This window comes from Rissa tridactyla, chromosome 23 (genome assembly GCF_028500815.1).
Source record: "Rissa tridactyla isolate bRisTri1 chromosome 23, bRisTri1.patW.cur.20221130, whole genome shotgun sequence".
Classification (NCBI taxonomy): Eukaryota; Metazoa; Chordata; class Aves; order Charadriiformes; family Laridae; genus Rissa; species Rissa tridactyla.
This window is the reverse complement of record NC_071488.1, coordinates 2,717,735-2,742,704: the sequence shown is the minus strand read 5'-3', so window position 1 is coordinate 2,742,704 and position 24,970 is coordinate 2,717,735. Positions and strand designations below refer to the sequence as shown.

At 58.6% G+C, this 24,970-nt stretch overlaps 2 protein-coding genes across 6 annotated transcripts in view; one reads left to right on the top strand and one right to left on the bottom strand.

The window, feature by feature from the left end:
- Positions 1–12,562, top strand: part of GABPB2 (GA binding protein transcription factor subunit beta 2) — a 16,047-nt gene extending 3,485 nt beyond the window's left edge. For all 5 annotated transcript variants that reach the window (XM_054182735.1, XM_054182737.1, XM_054182733.1 and 2 more), the window contains exons 4-10: positions 502–669; positions 815–1,009; positions 1,395–1,545; positions 4,556–4,654; positions 6,019–6,204; positions 7,652–7,785; positions 8,607–12,562. In XM_054182735.1, coding sequence (XP_054038710.1) covers positions 502–669; positions 815–1,009; positions 1,395–1,545; positions 4,556–4,654; positions 6,019–6,204; positions 7,652–7,785; positions 8,607–8,894 — 1,221 coding nt within the window. In that variant the 3' untranslated portion in view covers positions 8,895–12,562. The remainder of the gene's footprint in view (positions 1–501; positions 670–814; positions 1,010–1,394; positions 1,546–4,555; positions 4,655–6,018; positions 6,205–7,651; positions 7,786–8,606) is intronic.
- SEMA6C (semaphorin 6C) lies at positions 12,370–24,970 on the bottom strand. The gene is given in 20 exon segments (XM_054182732.1): positions 12,370–13,194; positions 13,196–13,249; positions 13,251–13,819; positions 14,477–14,524; positions 14,757–14,812; positions 14,920–14,997; positions 15,788–15,925; positions 16,449–16,688; positions 16,855–17,010; positions 17,110–17,241; positions 17,784–18,001; positions 18,984–19,072; positions 19,517–19,639; positions 19,757–19,847; positions 20,331–20,432; positions 22,059–22,115; positions 22,214–22,271; positions 24,484–24,598; positions 24,718–24,781; positions 24,783–24,970. Coding segments are annotated over 20 exon segments (2,604 nt in total). The 5' UTR covers positions 24,831–24,970; the 3' UTR covers positions 12,370–13,026.

Genomic DNA, 24,970 nt, shown 5'->3' with positions numbered 1-24,970 from the left:
ATAACGGTTGGATAAACAGAACCAGATCATAATGCACAAGCCATCAGTAGACATTTTCTGTTACCAGTTGTCTTGGTTTCCTAATTCATCAGTCCTTTCATTCGCAGCTTTGCAAGAGGAAGGAATTAACTGTATAAAGACATAGCAGAGCCTAAGAATATTGTAATACTGCCCTTTTCTGAACAGTGGTGAAATTACCTGTCATGGTATAGAAACGGCAGAGCTGTTCTGTGGTTTGGAAAAGGAGCCAGTAATAAGTGGTTCATGCAGCAGAGAAAGTAAAAGCATGTTTGATCTTCAAGTTACCAGATAACGTAAAGATCCTTAAAAAGTTTAAATTGTTGGATGTGCAGCCTCTTATTTCCAAGTGGGGAAAAAACAGGTTAAATTAATTTTTTCCAGAAGCTTTGTCATTTTGATTACTGCCAGATGTACACGTGGTGATTACTGTGCCTGTCGCTTGCTGTGAACCAGCAGTAACTCTTCTAAATTAACACACAGCTTGGGACGTCGCCTCTTCACCTCGCTGCCCAGTATGGCCACTATTCGACAGCAGAAGTGCTGCTTCGAGCTGGTGTTAGCAGGGATGCCCGAACAAAAGTGGACCGGACGCCACTGCACATGGCTGCGGCTGATGGACACACTCATATTGTAGAACTGTTAATTAGGGTAAGTGTAGTAAATTAGGTCCAACTTTAAGGCTGGTCTGAATCACCCTTGGAGTGAAGTGTTGGAGTGAAGTGCTAGCACTGGCACCGCCTTTAAGACATTGGGAGGAGACGGGACGCAAACGAGTAACGCTTCTTTCTTTTAGAACGGGGCTGATGTAAATGCCAAGGACATGCTGAAAATGACCGCTCTGCACTGGGCAACAGAGCACAACCACCGAGACGTCGTCGAGCTGCTCATCAAATACGGAGCTGATGTCCACGCTTTCAGCAAGTTTGATAAGTCAGCTTTTGATATTGCTTTGGACAAGAACAATCCAGAGACGCTGGTAATGCTACAGGTAGGTTGAGGAGAGAGAAGCTTACTGGTAATTCTCTGTGTCTGCACTCGAGTGAGAGGGATCCTGCTGTGTCTGAGGGGATCGTTTGCGGTTTGCAGAGAGAACTAGAAATATGGAGGTAGAAGAGGTTTGGTTTGTTTCTAGATCAACCAGTGCTTGCCTGCTAGGACTCGGTGGGTGTTGGGGTTTTATTGCCACGCGTCTTGCACGGTTGTAGTGTAAGTTGCCAAGTTTAGGTGACGCTTTTGTCACAGCTTCTGCACTGGTGTCCCCGATGTGCTGCAGAGAGAAATAATCGGTCTCTGAAACGTGTCAAGGATGCCACATACGGTTGGTTACCGCAGAAGCGTGACAAACGTATGCCTGACCCCAGTCTCTGTCTCAGGAAGCAATGCAGAACCAGGTAAACACTCACCCAGAGAGAACGGATCCCATCACCAACACTGTGACTCTCACCTCACCATTTATTCTTACGTCGGGGGAAGTTCTCAATCTTGCTGGTCTCGTCTCTTCAGGAAACGCCAAAACAACCTCAGGTACGGTTTTCTGTGACCTCGGATGGGAAAGTCTTAAAAAAAGTTCCTGAGACTGCTTACCAGTAGAGGGCAGATGGTCATTTAGTAGAGGAAAAGTGAAATACAGCCAAACACACCCAGCTGCTGCTTCCTGCCCCAGAGTATTTTTGCTGTCGGAGGTAACAAAGCAGATATCTAGCTGATGTAAATAAAGGTGGTTCCACTGGAAGTGGCGAACTCTGCTGAGCTCAGCTGTGGGGCTGTTACAAGGTCTGTTACAAGCAACAGAGTTTGAGAAAGGGAATTTGGCTGATTGCAACAGAGGAATAATGAAAATTATTGCCTGTGCCAAATCCCGAGCGCTGCAGAGTGGTTGGGGAACGGTTTGCTTTGTTCTTTTCTGGCCACAAGAGTGGAATGAGTGTTTTGCTATATATAAATGTTGAGTAAGGAAATTGCAGAATAAGCAGGTCTATTGGGTATGTAGCTTACTCCTTATTTCTTCTGTTCCCCCGTGTTAGATGGAAATAATTAGGTTCCTCATTGTTCTGTGAGCCTTATTTTGGTGGGGAAAATACTTTTAACTTAAGGCTGAGTGCAAATTCTTTTTGTGTAATTCCAACTTACATAATAACTATTGAAGTTAATTTTCTGTATTTGGGGAAATCCAAACCATTGTTTCTTTTCAGTCTCAAGGAGGCTACTAAATACAAGCTTTGTGGAGCTATTTGGCCTCATCCTGCAAACACTTCTGCATGTGAGTAATTCTTTGGTTAGTGGGACTGTTCACATGCGTGAATGTTTGCTTATTAGCTAGCGAGTGCGTTTAAAATCCTGGATACTGACGTTCTGCAGACCCACCACAACCTCTTTGCCTGTGCTTGGCCACAGCAACTTCAGCAATGCTCCAGGCTTGCTCTCAAAGCTTTTGGGGCTGTTTGCAGCTTTGAGGCACTGACAAACCCAAATTTAGAAGGGGGGAAATGACCCAAAGTGTTGCTCTTCCACCTGTGAGGAAGATGCAGTGCGACTGGCGCACATCATCTTCAGTCAAGGATATTCCACAAAGTCAAAGGGGCATAAAACTTGGGATTTTTGTACCCGAGGTGACACTCCTGTCATGCTCAGTGTCACTGTCTTTGCAGATGGATCTGGCTCTGCCTGGAAGCCAGGTAGGAGTCACAGAGGCTAAGCCCTGCTGAAAGGCTGTTAGAAAACTGCTGATTTCCAGCTTAAACCCCTTCACAGCCTGTGTAGACTTTCTCCTGGGTTGAAATTGCGCCTCCATGCCTCCATCCCTTTGATGTGGAAATCGGTCCTATCCCCTCTCTACCTTTGTCTTGCTGGGCTAAGCCAGCCGGTCGCCCTCCTGGAGTCCCTTGAATCCAGCCCTGGTGCGGGGATGAGGGCTGGATTCAAGGCACTGGCCTTGTAAATCCCCGTCTCTCGCCGCACCTCTCCTCGTATGTCCTGCAATGTAATCGCCTTTTTCAGTGCCACGGCGGTGGCTTATTTTCCACGTGTGACTGGACTAAAATACCCTGGTTTTTTTCCCCCTGTGACGTTTCAAGTATCGGTAGAATCCAGTCAGCGTGAAAATAGCTGGTGTCTCCTGCTCTAGGCCACGTCGGGAGGTTTTTTCTCATTTCCCACCAGAGGGCATCAGCGACTGCGCCTTCATTGTAACAAAAATCCCTTATTTAACACTTGTAGCTAATAATTTTTCTTACCTCTCCTGAATTCTCTGTGTCTTCTGTTATTGAAGAAGTTTTTAAATGGGAATAAGTATTTTTAGCTGGTCTGAAGGAATCTGGTTATAAACTGCTGAAAACAGACGCTGTGGTGTTTTCTCGTGCCTGGCCCATGGCCTTTTGAAAGAATCATTCTTTGAAAATAAGTCCCTCGATAACCTTTGTAAAATCAGGAGTTGGTGAGAGAGTAAACACGTTGCAAGGGTTAAGGCAGGGGAACTTTAAATGAACTTCCCTTTGTGTGCTTATAATCTATTTATCTGTGCTGGCAATGAGGTACAGGATCTCTTTCCTTTTTTTTTTTTTAAGAGGAATTGTGGGTTAAATGCACTGAGTTTGCGCCCGTTTAGTTAATTTCCTGTTCCATTCTTATTAAGTCTGCCTTTGAATAGGAGCTACTATGGTCAATTGGAGGAAGAAACATTGTTTTTTTGGAACTGAGAAAGCTTGTTTATCTCATTCAAATCAATACCTCATTGCAGCAACTGTGGTCTTTCCGTCACTAACCCTGACAGGGGAGGAAGAAAGGATCTGTGTGCCCAGTACCTTGAAATCCTGTGATACACGTAGCCAATTTCTGTGTTTTGAGCAAAAGGCTCTGTTAACTGACTTGTGCTAAAATGTTTGGCCTATAACGTAGTGCTGAAGACTGGACCTGGAGCCTTTCCCAACTGAGGGAGAACTTGGGTGCTGTAGTTTTCTCATAATAGCCAATGAGTTTAATAAATTCCTTAGGTTTTGCAATTTTTGACAGTTGCAGTAGGATGCGAAGCCAAGTAATGATGTGCGTAGCAACTGCTCTGCACAACTTTACAGCAGTCAGACTCCAGCACATCTGGGAGTGTCATCAGGCAGCGCGGCTGCATTTTGAAAAGCCGACCACGTCTCCAGGTCGGAGCTGGGCACGTCAAGTACTCCGGCAGACAGCCTGCCTGTCTGTGCTTCTTACAATACAGCTGGAGCAGATCGGTTCACATTTGCTGTTCTTTTTGTTACGTGATTCAGGAATAACTCAATGAGATACTTGCTTTAAATTTGATTAAAATTATTGTAAAATATTTGGAGTGGGTACAGTCTGTCCTAAAGTAGTCACACAGCCCTTTTTACAGTTAGGAGAGGCACCTCTCATGAAAAATGATCTGTACCACCTCCCTTTCTCCATTAGGAGCCCAGAAAATACTTCATAGCTGATAATCACAAAATTGTTGTGTTCTGTATTCGCTGTTTAGCTATGGCAGGTCCTGCCAGTCCTTCAGTTTGCCTTCATCTTTCCCAAGCAGGTGACTCGCAGTTTTCCAATTCAACCACCTCCGTGCTTGCCACGCTTGCGGCCCTCGCTGAAGTATCGGCACCACTGTCCAACTCCGACAGAGACACAGGTAGGGGAAACCGGCCAGATGCTGATTCAAATTTGTGTACTTCTAGCGAGTATCTTGCCAGGAAATTGGAGGAAGTTTAAGATGTGGAAGTGAACTTGCCTTTTTTCAGGGTAAGGAAGAGATGACGATAAGTATTTGTGAAGGACTGGGTTGATTTTGTTTGTTTGTTTATTTAATCCCAGTTCAAACTTAATTAAGTTACCAATAGAAGTAACTTCATTTTTATTAACCAGTGTGTCTGACCCTGACATCATATTATGTTGCTCTTGATGCGCTTTAACAGTTATATAAAAAAGAAAAAAAAAAAAACAACTAGTGCTCCAGAGCATGGGTTTATTTTAATATTTAAACGTAGATAAATATTTATTTAAGAAGGAAATTGTCTGAAATGTTTTCTGTCCCCTGTTTGCTGTAAAATGTTGGTAGTCAACCACTGTTTTGAGTCTCTTGAGACTCTGGTAACTTCTTACGGAAAGGTTTAGGGGTTTTTTGTGTTTGGTCGTTTTTGTTTTCTTTTTATCTCTTACGGTATGTTTATAGAATGTAATGTTTGACCTTTAATTAACTTCAGATTTAGAAATTTGATAAAGTTAAAGTTGATATAATCCTTTCACCTTGGAATTCATTTATTTTCCCCAAAGCTGGGTGTTTTTCCTAGAATCTAGACATGAGCAATTTGATTTCTTTAAGCTGCTGATGCCACACCACCGATTCCTTGACCTGCGGTGCTTGAGTGTTTTCCTCTGGCACCCGCAGCGCACGGAGCAGGTCAGGTCCCCTCTGTTTCCTGCGCTTGCAGCGTGCGCTGGGAGCAGGATGCAGCCGAAGGTTTGCAGTCCTGATTATTTGGGCAAGACGTTAAGTCACACAAAAAGTGGCTGGGGGAGTTGAACTGGGCTGTGGTCATCCGGCCAAACTAAACAGTCTCCTTGGGGTTGCTTTGGCTGCGCTCATGCGGATGGGGCTCTTGAGGCACAAAGAGTTTTTTGCATGTGGTTTGTCTTCGTTAGAGCTGCAGGAAGGGTCACGGAAGGAAGCTTTGCAGAGCCAGGTTTGCTCTACGGCTGCCTCCAGCTCCAGGCTTTTTAATTTAATGAATATGTTTGTGTGCTAGTACTTAATAATTTACACAAAAAACGCTGGTTGTACTCTAGAACACTTGTTTTGCTAAGGTGTAGTGGATTTTATTTCCTCTGCTAAGACTTACTGTATTTCCAGATTGGTTTTCGTGAGCAGGCGTCCCAAGGGTCTCAGGCTGCGTACTTGAGCTTTTTCACTAGACTTCAGTTTCTATTCAAGGAAGAGAGAAAGAAACGTTGACTTTTTTTTTTCTTTTTTTTTTGGCACTTGCTTTATTTTTCAAGATAAGACGGAGGAAATAGTGGAAGCAAATTCTGTGGATTCTGCCATCCAACAAGTGGTTGGCAGCGGAGGGCAGCGCGTCATTGCCATTGTAACGGACGGAGTTCCCCTGAGCGGCCTGCAAACAGCCAGCCCCACCACTGGCCTCAGCCAGCCCTTCATCTTAACCATGCAAGATGGACAGCAAGGTGAGGAAGAGCTGGACTCGGGAGGATTCACTTCAAACCCAATGAAATAACTGCTGCCTGTGAACCCTGTTGAGCCCTGTGAGACCAGCAGCTGGTGGGATCTGGCTTGTTGGCCCCTCCTTGCCTGCTGGGCTCCAGGAGGGGTTAAAATGTCTGTGTGACTCACGTCAGCGGGAAAGCTTGCTGGCAACTTGTTTGTAGCTTAATTCACGCTGCTACACTTGAATATTTTGGTCTTTGTATTAAATCCAAACACCTTCAGTAGAAGGTTGCGGGAGGAGAAATTCCAAGGTAGCCGTTGTCCCCATGGGAGCCAGACAAAGATGATTCCTGTAGCTTGTGGCAGACTTCCCGGTCTGGGAGTAAATTACTCGACTCGTGAAACTGCAACCTGTTACCTTTAGCAAGCACTCTATCGTTCTTACAAAACTTAATGTTAGGCCATTAATACACTTTTTCCTCCCATAACTCCAGTTATATTGCCTAGGGCAATATAATCTATCAATTTTACAAGGCAAATGTAAATCGTGTTCAGTAAAGCAGGGCAGAGCTCCAGAGCGCTTGTACAGTGAATTTTTGTTTCCTCAAGGGATGTAATTCATCAGCCTTGTCTGCTACCAACAATTCTTTTAGCATGTCCTAGGGATACTCGATTATTTGGATTAACGTTGGTGCAGGAAAAGAGGATTAGGAAGCAGAGCAGCTCTCCTGTAACATGCATATGGTGCCACAATGTGAGATGGGTTACATCAGTTCTGTCTGTTTATGGACTTAACGAGTGAAAAGCAATTTTCTAAAGCTGTTAATTATTCAGAATTATTTGCCAAATTACTACAAATAATTCCTGGCTTGTAACCCATTCTTAGTCTGAGGAAGACAAAGGGAGAACTGTTTAGGTAGCGCTACCTTCAGTAGCTCACGTGGTGCCTTTCTCCTCCTTGGTTGGAGGAATTCTTGCTGCTGGCTTCCCAAAGTGAAACCCGTGTTTGCAGATTTAAAACGTGTTTGTTCTCTGGAGTATTTGCAGCTCTTGCATGCGCTTAAAGCTGATCCAGAGCTTAGCCACTGGGACTGTGTATTGGGAATTTTCGGGAAGAGCTTTCTATTCCTCTTGCTTAGCCTGTCTCGGCTATTAATTGTGTTACTGAGGCATCAGAGTGATAGTTTTCATCTCCATGTTTTGTGAGATGCATATCTTTGACTTCGGATTCTGTCAGCCCCATTGCAGTGAAATACTCGAGTATTTTAGGGGCCTGAGTAAAGGAAAACTGGAAACCCAGTCCAGAGTTTCTCTCCTCTCTGGGAAGACTTAGGCACTGCCGATCCACAGGTCTCCTCTTTTTCTCCAGAAGCACGCTAATGCACTGACTTCGGAGAAGTCTTTCAGGAAACATCTGTGCAAAAGCATGTCTCGCACTGTATAATTTGTCACCTTTTAATTTTTCAGTTTTAACTGTACCTGCTGGTCAGGTTGCAGAAGAGACTGTTGTTGAAGACAGAGATGACGCAGAAGAGGAAGAAAAGCCTCTGGCCAAGAAGCAAAAAGTGGAACAAAATGTAGATGACTCGAAGGAAGACAAGGTAGATACTCCTGCTTGTAACTTTGATTGCTGTCGTCTCCTGCGTGTTTCTCTGCTGTGCTGAGGATGTCAGGCTCCTGGTCTGCCAGAGCCATCTCAGAACAGAAACGAGCTGGGTCCTGCTCGGCTGAGCCTGGGGACATCTGCCAAACTCTGGTCGGTTCCCTGTTCCTCCCGCCCGTGCTCCTGCGTTAGCAGTGAACATGCAAGCGGCTGAGAGGAGCGATGCTCATTCGAGTGTAGGTAGGAGGAAAAGAGCCAGGGAAATCACTTGTCGCTGTTTTGCTTGGGCTGAAGGTGTAGCTCAGGCTTTTTAGATGAATGGTGGTGGTTTACTGAGATTATTTTGGGTTTCCTGTAGAAGCACGACACATGGGCTGGGTATAAGGCAAGTTGCAGCTCTTCATGAAGCAGCAGGAATGACTTTCCCATCAGCCTCTGTTGAGAGGAAGAACATTTTTCTCGATTGCCTCTCAACTTTTCAGCCCTAATACCTCCGTATTTCTCTTGTGTCTTGATGACACCTGCTTCCAACCTTTGAAATCCATGGCGGTGAGATGACGCATAACTTCCCAGCCCACCCCCCTGCACGCTGTGGGGACACCTGCCAGCCAGTTTGTGCCTCCCCGTGTCCCAGTTGCCTCTGGTAAACTGCGATGAGCGAGTCAGTTGAACAGCACTCAACCCAAGCACATTTTTAGTGCTGCCTTAGAGCATTCGGCTTTTGTAACTCGTAACTATAGGAGTGCTTGCGTACCCCTTTTCCTTCATGTTGCGGGTCAAGCCTCCATCGTGGGCTCTCTCCACTTTTGTTTTCTGTAGGACAGCGTTGAAAAGGAAGTGCTACAGCAGCAGTTGCAAGAGGCAAACCGGAAAGCTCAGGAATACCGCAGCCAGCTCCTGAAGAAGGAGCAAGAGGCGGAGGAGTACCGGCTGAGGCTGGCAGCCATGGTGAGGCAGCAGCCCAACGGGGACGAGGTGACGGTGCTCGAAGGGGTCCCTGAAGCTGACCCGCTTGTGGTGACCTCAGAAGACATCAAGGAATCGGTGCTGGCCATGCTGGAAACGGATCAGCCAACGGATATCGCTGTGGAAACTGTTACCTCCTAATCCTCAGTGATTGGCTGTGTTTTGTAAAGGAAAATCACTTTTTTTTTTTTCTCTTTTTTTTCTTGTTAAATACGGTGCTGTTGGCAAGTGGTGTTGAGAGCAGAGGGCTGTTGTCAAAGCCACCCCATCGCCAGGGGTAGAAGCTTCTCCAGCCGCTCGCAGCTTAACTCTGCATCAGTGCCTGCCCAAAGGTGCTTTTAAAGCTTGACCTTGAGAGATTGGAAGCTTTTTAACAAAATATTAGCCAGCGAGTGACCTGACGGCTTATTTGGTAACGTCAATACCTGCATTGTTGGGGAGGGGAAGAGAAATCCCTCGTTGCCAAAGCAGCTGGTGCAAGCCCTCGGCTGCCTGGAAACGCGGCACTGCCAACAGGCTTCCTGCGATAACCTGAGGTGTTCGCTCCCTCTGCGAAGCCGAGTGACCGGATCCTCACCTCTAAAAAGTGTTGTCTCTTGGGGATTATATAGTGAAAAGTGAATTATATATTTTTTTTTCTTCCAAAACCACGAATCTTTTTGATGGAGGCAACCTTCAATGCAAGAGTGAAGGCCAGGCTGGATGTCTCGGAGCGTTTCACGCTATCAGGGAATACCACGCTTTGGGGGAGCCCTTCGTCAGAGCCCTTAACTACCCAAAGGGATCGCAAAAATTCCTCCTCAATTTTGTGATACTTAGTCAAATGTTCAATTTGACACTTCTGCGCTGAACAGTAGCGTGAACTGATTAGATATGCGAAGCTCTACATACGGCGGTTGCTGCAAGACAGCTTGGGAGTCAAGTTCTCTCTGGAGATACATATGTCACTTTTCTTTTTTACTAAACAGGTTTTATTTTTAAAGATACTAAAACCTTTTTTAACAAGCAGCTGATCTTGTTACTGAAATGTCTGGGCTTTTTTTACTCTTTGCAGGCCTGTTTAGCACAGGGATCCGTTCTGTACAGCTGATCGAGGGCTTCAGGGCGGCAGGGCACTGATTGGAAGCACCTCGAGTAATTGTGTGGAGCTTGATAATGAAAGATCATCAAGTGAAGTTTAGAAAAATACCATAAACGAGTCAAGTTTAGAAAAATACCATCACGCGAGCTGTGCTGCCGGTTGCAGAAAGGTTCTAAGGGTGAGGAGTGAGGTGCAGCTCCGAGGCGCTAGCAGCTGGCCTGCTCTGTCAGAGTATCTCATAAGATAAAAATCCAGCTCTTCTGGCCCAAGTCTATTGGTTTGGGGTTGTTCGGGTTTTTTTGTCCTAGTTTTGTAGCCGTTGGCAGCATTCAAGGCAATAATTCAACGTCATGGTCCTTGCATTGTATTTTTCCCCCGTTATTCCCAAGCGTGTCCAAATAATAGAATTTTCTCTTGGTTCAGGTACTGCCTTTAACATTTCTTTGCCGGTAGATCAGCCCTATCGTGACGGCAGAGACGTAATACGGACTAATGAGTTCATAAAAGTGTGGACGTACGGTCACGGCTCTGAAGGAATTTCTCGCCCCAAGAGGAATCCGCTTTTCATCCTAAAACTGGTCAGTTCCTGGCAAAGGTGGGATGCGCCAAAGCCCCGTCTCCGGCAGCGTTTCACCGGGAGCGGGAGGTTTGTGTCAGTCTTACTGGAAAGGCTTCCTGAGACTCGCTGGGTTTTGAGAATCTAAGTGCATTTATTTATAACCAGTGTAGCTGTATTTATAAATAAGACTTTTTTTAATCTTTTTTTCCAAAAGATGTCTTGAAGAAGGCTTTAATAATTATTTTTTATGAATGAATATTTGGAGAGACTCTGGTCCTGGTTATTGGTTACTTCGGGGTTTCCTCGCTGACTTCGAGCACCCATTAAGTTATTTTATTCCCCAGAACATCAGCAGTTTGGGTCTGTTTGAACTAAAAATCTGCGTCGGAGAGTTGGAGACAGTATTAAAGCAAATCCAGGCAGATTCTTCTAATAGCCAGAAGCGTTTGCGCATGTAAAAGGACACTGTCAACTTTGGCTTTTATGTTTTGCCTGAAATTTGTGCTTATTGTTTGTAAATTTGAAGAGCTGGGCAGCTGTCGCCTACATAAACGCTGTGTTGTGCCTTCCACAGCACGGCGATTCTCAGTGATTTCCATCCTTCCCCTGAAAAAGGTCGCTTTTGCCAAAAAGTCCCTTCAGCTGGGAAACAAACTTCCCCTTCAGAAGAGGGGTGGGGGGGAAAGAAAAAAAAAGCCCGTGTGGCTCCCGGTATCGGGGTTTGGTTTTTAGAGTTGGAACAAATAAAGCTGACAGTGTTCTTAACTGCTTGGCCTGGGGGGGGGGGATCACACATTAATTTTATTTTTAGAAGTACGGGGTCTGAACAAAGACGGGGAGAATTTGATCTCCGCCCAGTGTTTAGAAAGAATTCCAACCCGGCCGCGTCCTCTGCCCTTCCACGGAGGAGTTGGAGCTTTTTAAGCCCAGGGCAGCAGTTTCTGGTGGGTGCGTGGTGGACCGGGCTGGCGCGAGCGGGTAAATCGCCTCCCACGGGAGTCCGGGACGGATTCTGCCACGTCGGGGCTTTTCCAGCCCACGCCTTCCCTGCCAGCGCAGGGTTTGCAGAGCTGAAAGGCAAAAAAGCCCCTGCCTGGCTCTTGGGGCTGCTCTTACCGAGGCGAGGAGCCCTTGTGAGCTTGGGATCGCCCCGCACTCACTCCCGCGGGCAGGAGAATCCCGGTTCACTTCCCAGGAACGCTGGGGCAGGAGCTGAGGTCTTAACAGGAACGTGTGTTGTTTCTCCTCGGTGTTAAAGAAACCGTTTTGGGTTTGATTAGGCTGTATTTCCCTCTGGTCTGCAGTAACCAGCTCTAACCGGTTCCCATTATCCCAAATCGGAAGCAGGGCGTTGTAAATCCGGTGGGGATGAGCGGAGGTCACGGAAACGCCAACTTAAATCCTCTCCAGCCGACGGCGCAGGGGAATATCAGCCCCCGGGTGCTGAGCTGAGCCTGGGTCCCTGGGGCCTTCCCTCTCCGTCCCCCCCTGCCCCGACCCTTCGCCCGCGGGGCGGCTCTCGCTGCCAAATCTGATTATTTCTGTAATCTCGCCTTTATCAGCTTGTTTGCCCCGTGCCAGGCGCGGCACCGCGTATTTATGGCAGGGTTAAATTGCCACTTCGCAGCAGCAGGTCCCTTGTGGACCCCGTTAGCCCTGGGCCGAGGGCTTGGGCCCCTTTTTCCACTGAGGTACGCGGTTGGAAATGTGGAAATTTCAACATTTATTATTTTTTTTTTTTGTACTATGTTTCTTAATAAAATACCGCAACCTCAGTCAGCAGCTTTGCAACCCCCTATGCCAGCGCATTGCCAGCCCCTTTGTGTCCCATGGTGTCCCATGTGCCACCCTCTCTGTGGGGACACCCAACGCTGGGTCTTCACCCCATCCTCAAGCTGGGCTCAGGAGCTGGTGGCACCTTGTCCCCCCGGGGCCCTTGTCCCCCCTCACCCCAGACAGAGCCAGGCAGGCACCGGTGCGGGAGCGACCACGTCTTTAATTACCGCGGTTGGCGCGGGCCAAGCCCTGGTCCTACATGGTAGGACGAGCCGAGCTCCGGCGCTGAGAGCCACCGCGTCCCACGCCATTCCTGGTGGCCCTGGGGGGCGGTGGCTCCAACGATCCCCAAAAGCAGCGAATAAATTAGAAAGGATTAAAAAAAAAAAAAAAGCCCTTGAAAATGCGGACATGGGGACCTCGTCACCCCAGGCTGGGGGACAAGGTGGACACGGGGGACCCTCATCACCCAAGGGAGGGAGATAGGGGCAGCCTGGGGATGTGGGGACCTGTGTCACCCCAGGCTGGGACACAGGGACCCTTGTCACCTCGGGCTGGGACACGGGGTGGCTGAGGGTGGCGGGGATCCTGTCACCCTGGGCAGGGAGCTCAGGGACATGGGGTCCCTTGTCACCCTGAGCTGGGACACAGGAACCCTCATCACCCCGGTGCGGGCCAGAGTGGGGACACAGGGACCCCTGTCACCCTGGTGGGGGCCAGCCTGGGGACCTTCGTGGCTCAGGGCATGGAGCCGGGGGGAGCGGGACCCTGCCACCCAGGGCAGGGGATGGCTTGGGTCCCCTGCTATCCGCAGTGTCCCATGGGGACAGGGATGTCCCCGTGTCCCCAGCAGGGGCTCAGGGCCGCCCGGGGGCCGCCGGCACCAGCAGGGGCTTGGGCAGCACTGGGGGCTTCATGGAGAGGGAGCGCTCCAGGGTGCCGGGGCGGGGGCCCCAGGGCGGCCCCCCCGGGGCCCCCAGCGAGTGCATGCGGGTGAGCCCCCGGGCTGGGCCGGGGGGGTCCAGCCGCCGGCCCCCCCAGCGAGTGTCTCTGTGCCAGGGGCCGCCGGGGCGGGGGGGGGGCTGTCGGGGGGCACGTCCACCCGCCGGGTCGCCCCGTCACGGGGGGCCGGGGGGAGGCTGGCGAAGGGGGCTCCCGGCTGTACCCGGTTGGCAAAGGAGCCGGTGCCCGGGGGTGTCACCGGCCACCCCGACCCCCCTGTCCCGTGCAGCCGCTGCAGCAGCTCCTCCAGGGTGGCCTTGGGTGGGGGTCCCGGGCCGGGGGGCTCCGGGTACCCTGGGGTGCCGAGATGGGTGGCCTGGCCGCGCCGGGGCTCTGCCGCCCGCTCCCGGGGCGTCTTGGCGGGTAGCTGCGGGGTGGCCTCGGGGGTGGGCAGCTCGGGGGGGTCCCGCAGGCCCCCGGCCCCACCCTGGGGCGGCAGCGGGGGGTAGAGGCGAGGAACAGGTGGCTGGGCCGTGGGCCGTGGGGCGGTGGGGGCCTCCGAGGGTCCCTTGGGGACAGCGGGGCGGCGGCAGCCGGTGGCCAGCAGCCCGGCGGCCAGGGCACCCAGGGCAAAGGCGCCCAGCACGCAGCCCACCAGCACCGGCACCGGCACCGTCGCCGCAGCCCCCGGTCCGGCCTGACGCACCCCTGCGGGAGCACCCATCAGCCCCACGCACGGGTGGGGGGGCCCCGACCCCAGCCCGGACCCCTGGGGTCCCTCTCCCATCCCTGGGGTCTCTCCTGGTCCCTGGGGTCCCCCCAGTGCACGGGGTCCCTTTTCCACCCTCCTGGTCCCTCTCCTGTCCCCCGGGTCCCTCTCTCACCCCTGGGGTCTCTCTCCCGTCCTCAGGGTCCCTCCACACCAAGGGTCTTTCTCCGGTCCCTGGGGACTCTCCTGGTCTTTGGGGTCCCCCCACCCCTGTCCCTGGGGTCCCTCCTGGTGCCCAAGGTCCCTCTCCCATCCTCAGGGTCCCTTCCTGGTCCCAGGGGGGTCCCCCCACCCCAGGGTCCTTCTCCTGTCCCTGGGGACTCTCCTGGCCCTTGGGCTCCCCCCACCCCTGTCCCCAGGGTCCCTCCTGGTGCCCAAGGTCCTTCTCCCACCTCTGGGGGTCCCTCTCCTGTCCCCAGGGTCCCTCTCTCACCCCTGGGCTTGCCCCCATCCCCCAGGTCCCTCCCCACTCCCTGGGGTCCCTCTGTCTTGTCCCTGGGCTCCCTCTTAGTCGCTGGGTCCCTCCCGTGTCCCTCCGTTGTCCCCAGGGTCCCTCCCAGGGGGTGTCCAGGGGGGACAAATGGGGTGTCACTGACCATGGGCCAAGTCCCTGTCCTCGTCACCGTCCCCAGCAGCTGGTGCATCTATGAGAGCAGAGCGGGGTCAGGCCAGGCCACCCGCGTCCCCTGGGGCCACCTGCGTCCCCTCAATGTCCTCCACATCCTCCGGAGTCACCCACGTGTCCCAGGGCCACCAGTGTCACCCTGGGGCCACCTGCATCCCCCCCCGACTTCGCGTCCCCAGAAGTACCAACGGTGACCCTCTATGCCCCCAAATACTCCCATGTCCCCAGTGCCCCCCATGTCCCCCCTTCACCTTGGCAGGTCCCACTGATCCCGGGGGATCCCTCTGTGTCCTGCTCGAAGCCGCTCCTGGGGCACACAGGGGAGACGTCACCCACTGTCCCCAGTGTCCCCTCCCCGCGAGGAAGCGACCCAGGAGATCAGGGCAGGGAGAGGCCACCGCGGGGGACGCTTACGGGAGGTCCTCGGAGAAGGGGACGCAGCCCCTGGGGGGCAGCCAGACGCAGTAGGGGTCCCGGGTGGCCAGGCAGCTCCTGCGCGGGGGGGACCCAGGCGGCCGGGTGACACAGCTGCCCTCGCACGCCCCTTGTGCCCTCGCACGTCCCTTGGGCTCTCACACCTCTCTGTGCCCTTGTGCGCTCTCGTGCCCCGTGCCTGGGTGTGGCCCTGGGCCCTTGCACACCCTTGTACCCCCCTGGGCCCTTGCACCCTCTCGTGCCCTTGCACACCCTTGTGTCCTTGCACACCCTTGTACCCTCCTGTGCCCTCGCATGCCCTCGTGCCCTTGCACACCCTTGTACCCTCGTGTGCCCTTGCACACCCTTGTACCCTCGTGTGCCCTCGCACCCTCTCATGTCCTTGCACACCCTTGTACCCCCCCTGGGCCCTTGCACCCTCTCGTGCCCTTGTACCCCCCTGGGCCCTTGCACCCTCCCATGCCCTTGCACACCCTTGTGCCCTTGCACCCTCCTGTGCCCTTGCACACCCTTGTGCCCTCCTGTGCCCTCGCACGCCCTCGTGCCCTTGCACACCCTTGTGCCCTTGCACCCTCCTGTGCCCTTGCACACCCTTGCACCCTCTTGTGCCCTCGCACCCTCTCATGTCCTTGCACACCCTTGTACCCCCCCTGGGCCCTTGCACCCTCTCGTGCCCTTGCACCCCCCTGGGCCCTTGCACCCTCCCATGCCCTCACATACCCTTGTGCCCTCGCACGCCCTCGTGCCCTTGCACCCTCCCATGCCCTTGTACACCCCCCTGCTCTTACACGCCCTTGTGCCCTCGCACACCCTTGTGCCCCCGCACGCCCCGTCCCGCCCCGCTCACCTGCGGCAGGCCCCGTGCCGGGCGCAGCGGCTCAGGGGCAGACGCACCAGGCACCCGGAGAAGGCGACGAGCAGCTCCCGGCCCGGCGGGTGCAGCTCCAGCCCCAGCACCCGGCTGGCGCCCCGCGGCCCCCGGCACCTGCGCACACACACACCCCCCCCCCAGAGCACCCATCGCCACTGCACCCACAGCCCCACGGCACCCCACAGTGCCTGCCAGCACCCCACAGCACCCATCGGCACCCCACGGCACCCATCAGCAACCCATGGCACCCCACAGCACCCATCAGCACCCGCATGGCCCTGCAGCAACTGCATGGCCCCAGAGCACCCATCAGCACCTACATGACCCCATGGCACCCATCAGCTCCCCCCAGCACCCACATGCACCCCCCCAGCACCCATCAATGCCCTGTGGCACCCGCATGGCCCCCCCCCCTCCGTATGGCACCCGTATGGCACCCACACCACCACTGCACCCCTCGGTGCCCACTGCCTCCCAGCACCCATGAGCCCCCCACCACCTATCAGCACCCACCGGCACCCACGAGCCCCCCAGCACCCACAGCCCCATGGTGCCCATGAGCCCCCCCCAGCACCCACAGCCCCAAGGTACCCCCCAGCCCCCCACCAGCCCTGAGCACCCAGCGCCTGGCACCCACCGCCCGGGGTCGTAGAGGCTGATCTCCTCCAGCAGCAGCGTCTCGGAGGCAGCGGTGTCCCCGCTGTCACCGGGTTCCCGGCTGTCACCGGGTGCCGGGGTGCCGCCGGGGTGCCGGCTGGCCCCGGGTTGCCGCGTGGCCGCCAGGACCTTCAGCACCCGCCCGTCCTCGGCGCCCAGGAAGAGCACGGTCTGGTTCCCCCGCGGCCCCGCGCCCGTGTCCGCCGCCAGCTGCGTCAGCCTGCGCCCAGCGCACCCTCGCACCAGGGCCTCGCACCAAGGGCCTCGCGCGCCCTCGCACAAGAGCCTCGCACAAGGACCCTCCTCACCCCGCAGCACGTGAGCCACCCCCTGTCCCCAAGGTGTCCCCCCGTCCCCGAGGCCGCCCGTCCCCTCCCTGGGCGCACCTGGTGCCGGTGCGGGTGAAGAGGGGCCGCCCGCCGGCGGGTGCCACGGCGCCGTGCAGCAGCGGGTGCTCCTTGGCGAAGGCCAGCGTCTCATCGGGGAAGTCCCCGGAGGTGACGACGCCGGCGGCCGGTCCCATCCCGGCGCAGCAGCCTGGCCTGTGGCACAGCCCGTGTGGGGACCAGGCGTCCGGGCGGCCACCGCACCCCGAGGGGACCCACGCGGCCGGGAGCTGGGCGGGGGTTGGGGGGGGGTACCTGGGTCGGGGCACCCTGTCCTCTGGCACCGGGGTCCAGGTGCCACCAGCGCCGCGGGGCTCGGCGAAGGGTCCCTCGAACGCTCGCTCCACGTCCGCCAGGTAGAAGGCGCAGACGGCCGAGCCGGGGATGCTGCGGCGGCGGCGGGCGGGGGGTGGCACCGGTGCTGGGGACACCCCTGTCCCCTCCCGGGGCTGCCAGGTCGGCCTCGGTTTGGCCGGGGTCCCTCCGTGTCCCCGTTGGTCCTCGCTGTGTCCCCAAGCCCTGTTCCCCTCTGTCTGTGTCCCTGTCTCCTGTCCCCACTGGGTCCCCATGTCCCCCTGTGAGTCCATCCCCATGTCCCCGTGTCTGTCCCTCCCATGTCCCCACGTCCCCATCTCCCGTGTCCCCACATCCCCATGTCCCCCTGTGAGTCCATCCCCATGTCCCGTGTCACCACATCCGTCCCTCCCACCTCGCCATCTCCCATGTCCCCATGTCCGTGCATCCTCGTGTCCCCATGTCTGTCCCCCCCATGTCCCCTCTGTGATGGCATCCCCATGTCCCCATCCCCTGTGTCCCCATGCCCCTGCCCGTGCCACGTTCCCCTGCCCCATGTCCCCACGCTCACATCCCCCAAGAGCCCGTGTCCCCGTGTCCCCATGTCCCCCAGCCCCGTGGCCCCGCCGCCATGCCTGTTGGGCTGGGTGCCGAAGAGGGCGAGGACGGCGGGGCGCCCGTGCAGGGCCCGGGGGGGTGTCACTGCCTCCAGGACATCGAAGTAGAAGACGGCGTCCCCGGGGACGGCGCATTGCAGCCGCACCTTGAGGAAGGACGTCCAGCGCCGCTCCAGCACCCGCGGGGAGCCCCCCCGGTCGTTGCGGCACACCCGTGCCACCCGAGCCACCACCACCTGCGCCAGCACCCAGGGGTGTCAGCACCCCGGCACCCGCGGGCATCGGCACACGGGCACCCATGGGTGTCACCGCCCAGGGACCCACAGGTGTCAGTGCCCCGGGACCCATGGGCATTGGCACATGGGCACCCATGGGCGTCACCACTCAGGGACATGTGGGCATCATCCCCTGGGCACCCATGGGTGTCACTACCCAGGACCTGCAGGTGTTGCCACCCTGGGACCTGTGGGCATCGGTACACGGGCACCCATGGGTGTCACCGCTCAGGGACCTGCAGGCGTCAGCACCCCAGGACCCACAGGCATTGGCACATGGTCACCCATGGGTGTCAGCACATGGTCACCCATGGGTGTCAGCACCCAGGGACCTGTGGGTGTCAGCAGCTGGGGATGATCAGAGACCCACAGGCATCGTCCCCTGGGCACCCATGGGTGTCGCTACCCAGGACCTGCAGGTGTCACCACCCTGGGACCTGTGGGCATCGGCACACAGGCACCCATGGGTGTCACCAGCCAGGGACCTGCAGGCGTCAGCACCCCGGGACCCACAGGCATTGGCACGTGGTCACCCATGGGTGTCAGCACCTCGGTCACCCATGGGTGTCAGCACCCAGGGACATGTGGGCATCATCCCCTGGGCACCCATGGGTGCCAGCTCCCAGGGACCTGTGGGTGTCAACAGTCGGGGATGATCAGGGACCCACAGGCATCGTCCCCTGGGCACCCATGGGTGCCAGCTCCCAGGGGCCCATAGACATTGCCACCCAGAGTCCCACGGGCATCGGCACCGTCCCCCAGGGGTACTGGCACCTCGGGCTGGCACCCACGGGCACCCACAGCGCCCTGGGAGGCACCAGCACCCGGCCAGACCCCCCCCATGGAGGGGCGCTGCATCTCCCCCACCTTGATGCCCGGGGGATGGGCACCCGGGTGCCACCCCCCCCCCCCCCACCCTGTGCCACCCTGTCCCCGCGCCCACCTTGCCCAGGGCGCTGAGCTCCGCCGCCACCTCCCTGAAGAAGAAGTAGACGTAGGGGCCGTAGGGCAGCGCCTGGACGAAGTGGGGCTCTGGGGGGGGCGGGGTGGGGGGAGCGGGGGGGGGGCCGTCAGCCCCCACCACCTCCTGTCCCCTGTGCTCACCCCCTCCCCTGCCCCCCCCCCGCCGTGTCCCCACAGCCCTGTACCCCCACATCCCAGCCCTCTGCCCCCCACAGCTCCGGCCCCCCCATAGACCCCTACCCCAGCCCCGATACACCCCTAACCCCCCCACTTGTCCCCAATTCCCCCCCCCACAGACACCTACCCCCCCACCTACCCCCGTCACCTCCCCCATCTACCCCCATAACCCTCTACCCACCCCCCCACAGACCCCCCCCCACACCCCTACCCCTCTGCCCCACGCCCGTACTCACCCGTACTGCCCCCCCCACCCATCCCCATCGCCCCCCCTACTCCCATCCCCCCGACCCCAGCCCCCCCCATCCCCGTCCCCCCCCCCATACAGCGGGGTACCCTGCAGCCAGCGGGAGCTGTACTTGAGGGTGCGCAGGGGGGGCCGGCCGGGGCTCAGGCTACGGTAGATCACCGCGTCGCTCGCCTGGAAGTCGGCCACCGTGGCCGAGTACAGGCTGCCATCTGGGGGGCCGGGGGGGGGGGGGTGGGGTGGGGTGGGGTGTGTGTGTGGGTGACACCAGCATCAGCCCCGTCCCCACCCCGGGGACCCCATCCCACCCCCCCCATCCCAGCACCCACCGACGAAGAGGGCGACGACGCTCTGCTTGGCGTCGAAGGGGCACCGGGCCTGGCCGCTCACCTCCTCGCCCTCCTGCGCCAGGGTGCTCACCTTTGGGGGGGGGACGGGGACGGGGACGAGGTGCTGAGACACCCCCCCCCCCCCCCCGCAATCATACACCCCCGCTGCCCCCAGCCCCGGTGGGGAGCTGCTGAGGACCCCCACACTCGTCACACCTCTGGCCACTTCCCCCCTGTGCTCCCCAGTAGGGGCTGAGACCCCCCCCCCATACTCATCACACCCCCCCCCACCATCCCACCCCCCACGGGGGCTGAGACCCCCGACTCCCCCCCCTCATCGCACCCCTCCATTCCCCCCAGCGAGGGCTGAGACCCCCCACACTCATCGCACCCCTCCGTTCCCCCCCAGCGAGGGCTGAGACCCCCCACATTCATCACACCCGCCGCCCCCCCCGCGCTCCCTGGCAGGGCTGAGAACTGAGAACCCCCCCCAACTCATCACCCCCCCACCGTGCTCCCTTGGCAGGGTCTGAGCCCCCCCGCCGCCCGTGACACCCCCCCGGGTCCCCCCCACCTGGTAGGTGCGGCAGAGGGGGCTGAAGGCGTTGGTGCCACAGGCCAGGAGGGTGCCGGCGTCGCGGGGCACCAGCACCCTGATGTAGTTGTGGCACTCGTCCTGCGGGGGGGGGACACGGGGACGGACACGGGGGGGACATGGGGGACCCCGGCGTCACCTCCTCCCCCTGCCCGGAGCCCCCGCTTTGCCCCCATCCCTTCTATCCCCGTCCCCTGGACCCCCACCCTGTCCCCCCGCACCCCCATGACCCCTGTATCCCCCCATATCTTGTACCCCCCCACACACCCCCCCATAACTGGTACCCCTGGACCCCCACCCCCCCCCATTCCCCTGCACCTCCATACCCTACACCCCTGCACCCTAACACGCTGCCCCCTCCCACCCTGCACCCCGTACCCCCACACCCCTGCACCCCAACACCCCGCACCCCGTAACCCCACCCCCTGTACCGCTGCACCCCAACACCCTGCGCCCCGTAACCCCACACCCAGTACCCCTGCACCCCAACACCCTGCACCCTCACACCCTGCGCCCCGTAACCCCACACCCAGTACCCCTGCACCCCAACACCCTGCACCCTCACACCCTGCACCCTGCACCCCAACACCCTGCACCCCAACACCCTGTGCCCCGTACCCCCACACCCTGCACCCTGCACCCTAACAACCCGCACCCCGTACCCGCAGCCCCTGCACCCCTGCACCCCAACACCCTGCACCCTCACACCCTGCACCCCGTAACCCCACACCCCGTACCCCTGCACCCCAACACCCTGCACCCTGTACCCCTGCACCCTGCACCCCAACGCCCTGCACCCCAACACCCTGCACCCCGTACCCCCACACCCAGTACCCCTGCACCCCAACACCCTGCACCCTCACACCCTGCGCCCCGTAACCCCACACCCTGCACCCCTGCACCCCAACACCCTGCACCCTCACACCCTGCACCCTGCACCCCAACACCCTGCACCCCAACACCCTGTGCCCCGTACCCCCACACCCTGCACCCCTGCACCCCAACACCCTGCACCCTCACACCCTGCACCCCAACACCCTGCACCCCAACACCCTGTGCCCCGTACCCCCACACCCTGCACCCTGCACCCTAACACCCTGCACCCTCACATCCTGTGCCCCGTAACCCCACACCCCGTACCCCTGCACCCCAACACCCTGCACCCTGTACCCCTGCACCCTGCACCCCAACGCCCTGCACCCCAACACCCTGCACCCCGTACCCCCACACCCCAACACCCTGCACCCTCACACCCCGCACCCCGTACCCCAACACCCTGCACCCCGTTCCCCCAGCCCTGTACCCCTGCACCCCAACACCCTGCACCCTCACACCCTTGCACCCCGTACCCCCACACCCTGTACCCCTGCACCCCAACACCCCACACCCCGTAACCCCACCCCCTGCACCCCTGCACCCCAACACCCTGCACCCCATACCCCGCACCCCTGCACCCTGTACCCCCACACCCCATACCCCTGCACCCCAACACCCTGCACCCCGTACGCCCACACACAGTATCCCTGCACCCCAACACCCCACACCCCGTACCCCCAGCCCTGCACCCCAACACCCTGCACCCCGTACCCCCACACCACGTACCACTGCACCCCAGCACCCTGCACCCTCACACCCCGCACCCCCTACCCCCAGCCCCTGCACCCCAACACCCTGCACCCTGCACCCCAACACCCCGTACCCCCGCACCTGCAGCCGGCCCCGCATGGCGCAGTTCTCCCTGTCCCGCGTCTCCCAGGTGAGGTGCTGTGGGGTCAGACGGGGGGTGGGTGGGCATGGGGACCCCCCGCCTGGCCCCCCCCGGGTCCCGTCCCCCCCGTATCCCCCCGCCCCGTCCCCCTTACCCGCTCGGGGTACAGCGTCCCCTTGTCCTGCCCCAGGTCGAAGGCGTAGATGTGGTCCCTGGGGGAGGGAGGGCGTGAGCGGGCGAGGGGACACGGGGACACACGAGGGGCACGGGGACGTGCGAGGGACGGGGGGACACGTGCCACACGCAAGCGCGAGGGACCGCAGGGACGGGTTCGGGGGTACACGGGGGCACAAGCACGCACAAGCGGGGCGCGCAGGCGGGCTGGGGGGGGAGCAACGGGGCTGGAGCGCGCAGAAGTGGGCACGAGCACGTGCACGTGTGCGCACGAGCAGGGACAAGCGCACGCACGTTTGCACGAGCTCGCAGCAGCAAACAAGCCTCCAGGAGCACACGCAGGCGCGAGCGAGCAGGCACAGGCTTGCACAAGCACAGACTGGCAGGTACAAGAACGCGCAAGTGTGCACAAGCTTGCACAAGCACACACAAGCGTGCACAAGCGTGCACAACCTCGCGCAAACATGCAGACGGGGGACAAACCAAGCGTGTGCAAGTGTGCGCAAGCGTGCACAAGCTTACGCAAGCATAGACAAGCATGTAGAAGCGTGCACAAGCGTGCACAAGCATGCACGAGCTTACCCAAGCAGGGACTAGCATGTACAAGTGTGCACAAGCGTGCACAAGCATGCAGACGGGAGACAAGCCAAGAGTGTGCAAGCATCCCAAGCGTGCACGAGCTTACACAAGCACACACAAGCATGTAGAAGCGTGCACAACCTCGCACAAATATGCACACGGGGGGACAAGCCAAGCGTGTGCAGGCATCCCCAAGCGTGTGAGAACATGCACGAGCTTGCACAAGCAGGGACTAGCGTGCCCAAGCGTGCCCAAGCTCACACGAGCTTGCACAAGGACCGACGAGCGTGCCCAAGCGTGCCCCGAGCGTGCCCAAGCTCACACGAGCTTGCACAAGCACCGACGAGCGTGCCCAAGCGTGCCCAAGCATGCCCAAGCTCACACGAGCTTGCACAAGCACCGATGAGCGTGCCCAAGCGTGCCCGAGCGTGCCCAAGCTCACACGGGCTTGCACAAGGACCGACGAGCGTGCCCAAGCGTGCCCGAGCGTGCCCAAGCTCACACGGGCTTGCACAAGGACCGACGAGCGTGCCCAAGCGTGCCCGAGCGTGCCCAAGCTCACACGAGCTTGCACAAGGACCGACGAGCGTGCCCAAGCGTGCCCGAGCGTGCCCAAGCTCACACGAGCTTGCACAAGCACCAATGAGCGTGCCCAAGCGTGCCCGAGCGTGCCCGAGCGTGCCCAAGCTCACACGGGCTTGCACAAGGACCGACGAGCGTGCCCGAGCGTGCCCAAGCGTGCCCAAGCACACACGAGCTTGCACAAGCACCAAGTGTGCCCAAGCGTGCCCGAGCGTGCCCAAGCTCACACGAGCTTGCACAAGCACCGACGAGCGTGCCCAAGCGTGCCCAAGCATGCCCAAGCTCACACGAGCTTGCACAAGCACCGATGAGCGTGCCCAAGCGTGCCCGAGCGTGCCCAAGCTCACACGGGCTTGCACAAGGACCGACGAGCGTGCCCAAGCGTGCCCGAGCGTGCCCAAGCTCACACGGGCTTGCACAAGCACCGATGAGCGTGCTCAAGCGTGCCCAAGCGTGCCGAAGCTCACACGGGCTTGCACAAGGACCGACGAGCGTGCCCAAGCGTGCCCAAGCACACACGAGCTTGCACAAGCACCGACAAGTGTGCCCAAGCGTGCCCAAGCGTGCCCAAGCTCACACGAGCTTGCACAAGCACCGACGAGTGTGCCCGAGCGTGCCCGAGCGTGCCCAAGCTCACACGGGCTTGCACAAGCACCGACGAGTGTGCCCAAGTGTGCCCGAGCGTGCCCAAGCTCACACGGGCTTGCACAAGGACCGACGAGCGTGCCCGAGTGTGCCCGAGCGTGCCCAAGCTCACACGAGCTTGCACAAGCACCGACGAGCGTGCCCGAGCATGCCCAAGCGTGCCCAAGCTCACACGAGCTTGCACAAGCACCGACGAGCGTGCCCGAGCGTGCCCGAGCATGCCCAAGCGTGCCCAAGCTCACACGAGCTTGCACAAGGACCGACGAGCGTGCCCAAGCGTGCCCGAGCGTGCCCAAGCTCACACGGGCTTGCACAAGGACCGACGAGCGTGCCCAAGCGTGCCCGAGCGTGCCCAAGCTCACACGGGCTTGCACAAGGACCGACGAGCGTGCCCGAGCGTGCCCGAGCGTGCCCAAGCTCACACGGGCTTGCACAAGCGCTCACCGGGCGGCGACGAAGAGGGTGCCGTTGAGGCGCAGCATGCGCTGGAAGTCGAGGCCGAGCTGGGCGGTGACATTGTCCCCCCGAAGGCCACCGAAGCGGGGGTAGGCGGCGGTGGCTGCGGGGGGACAGGGGGGACCCGGTGACACCCTGCCGGCCCCCCCCCAGCCCCCGTCACACACACACACCACTACCCCCCCCCCCCCCAACCCCCGGGGGGACCCCATCCCCGCTCACCTGCCAGCTCCATGGTGCTTCGGGCCACCAGGTCCCGCGGGAAGGCCAGCGCCGCCCCCCCCCGGGAGGAGGAGGAGGAGGAAGAGGAGGAAGGGCAGCGGGACCCCCGGCATGGTGGCGGGGGCCCGGAGGGGACTCGGGGCTGAGGGTGACACCCCCCCCCCGCCCCGGGCTGCCAGGGGCTGATGTCAGTGCGGGGAAACTGAGGCACGGGGGGGAGTGGGGGGGCACGACACAGGGCAGCCCTGGGACG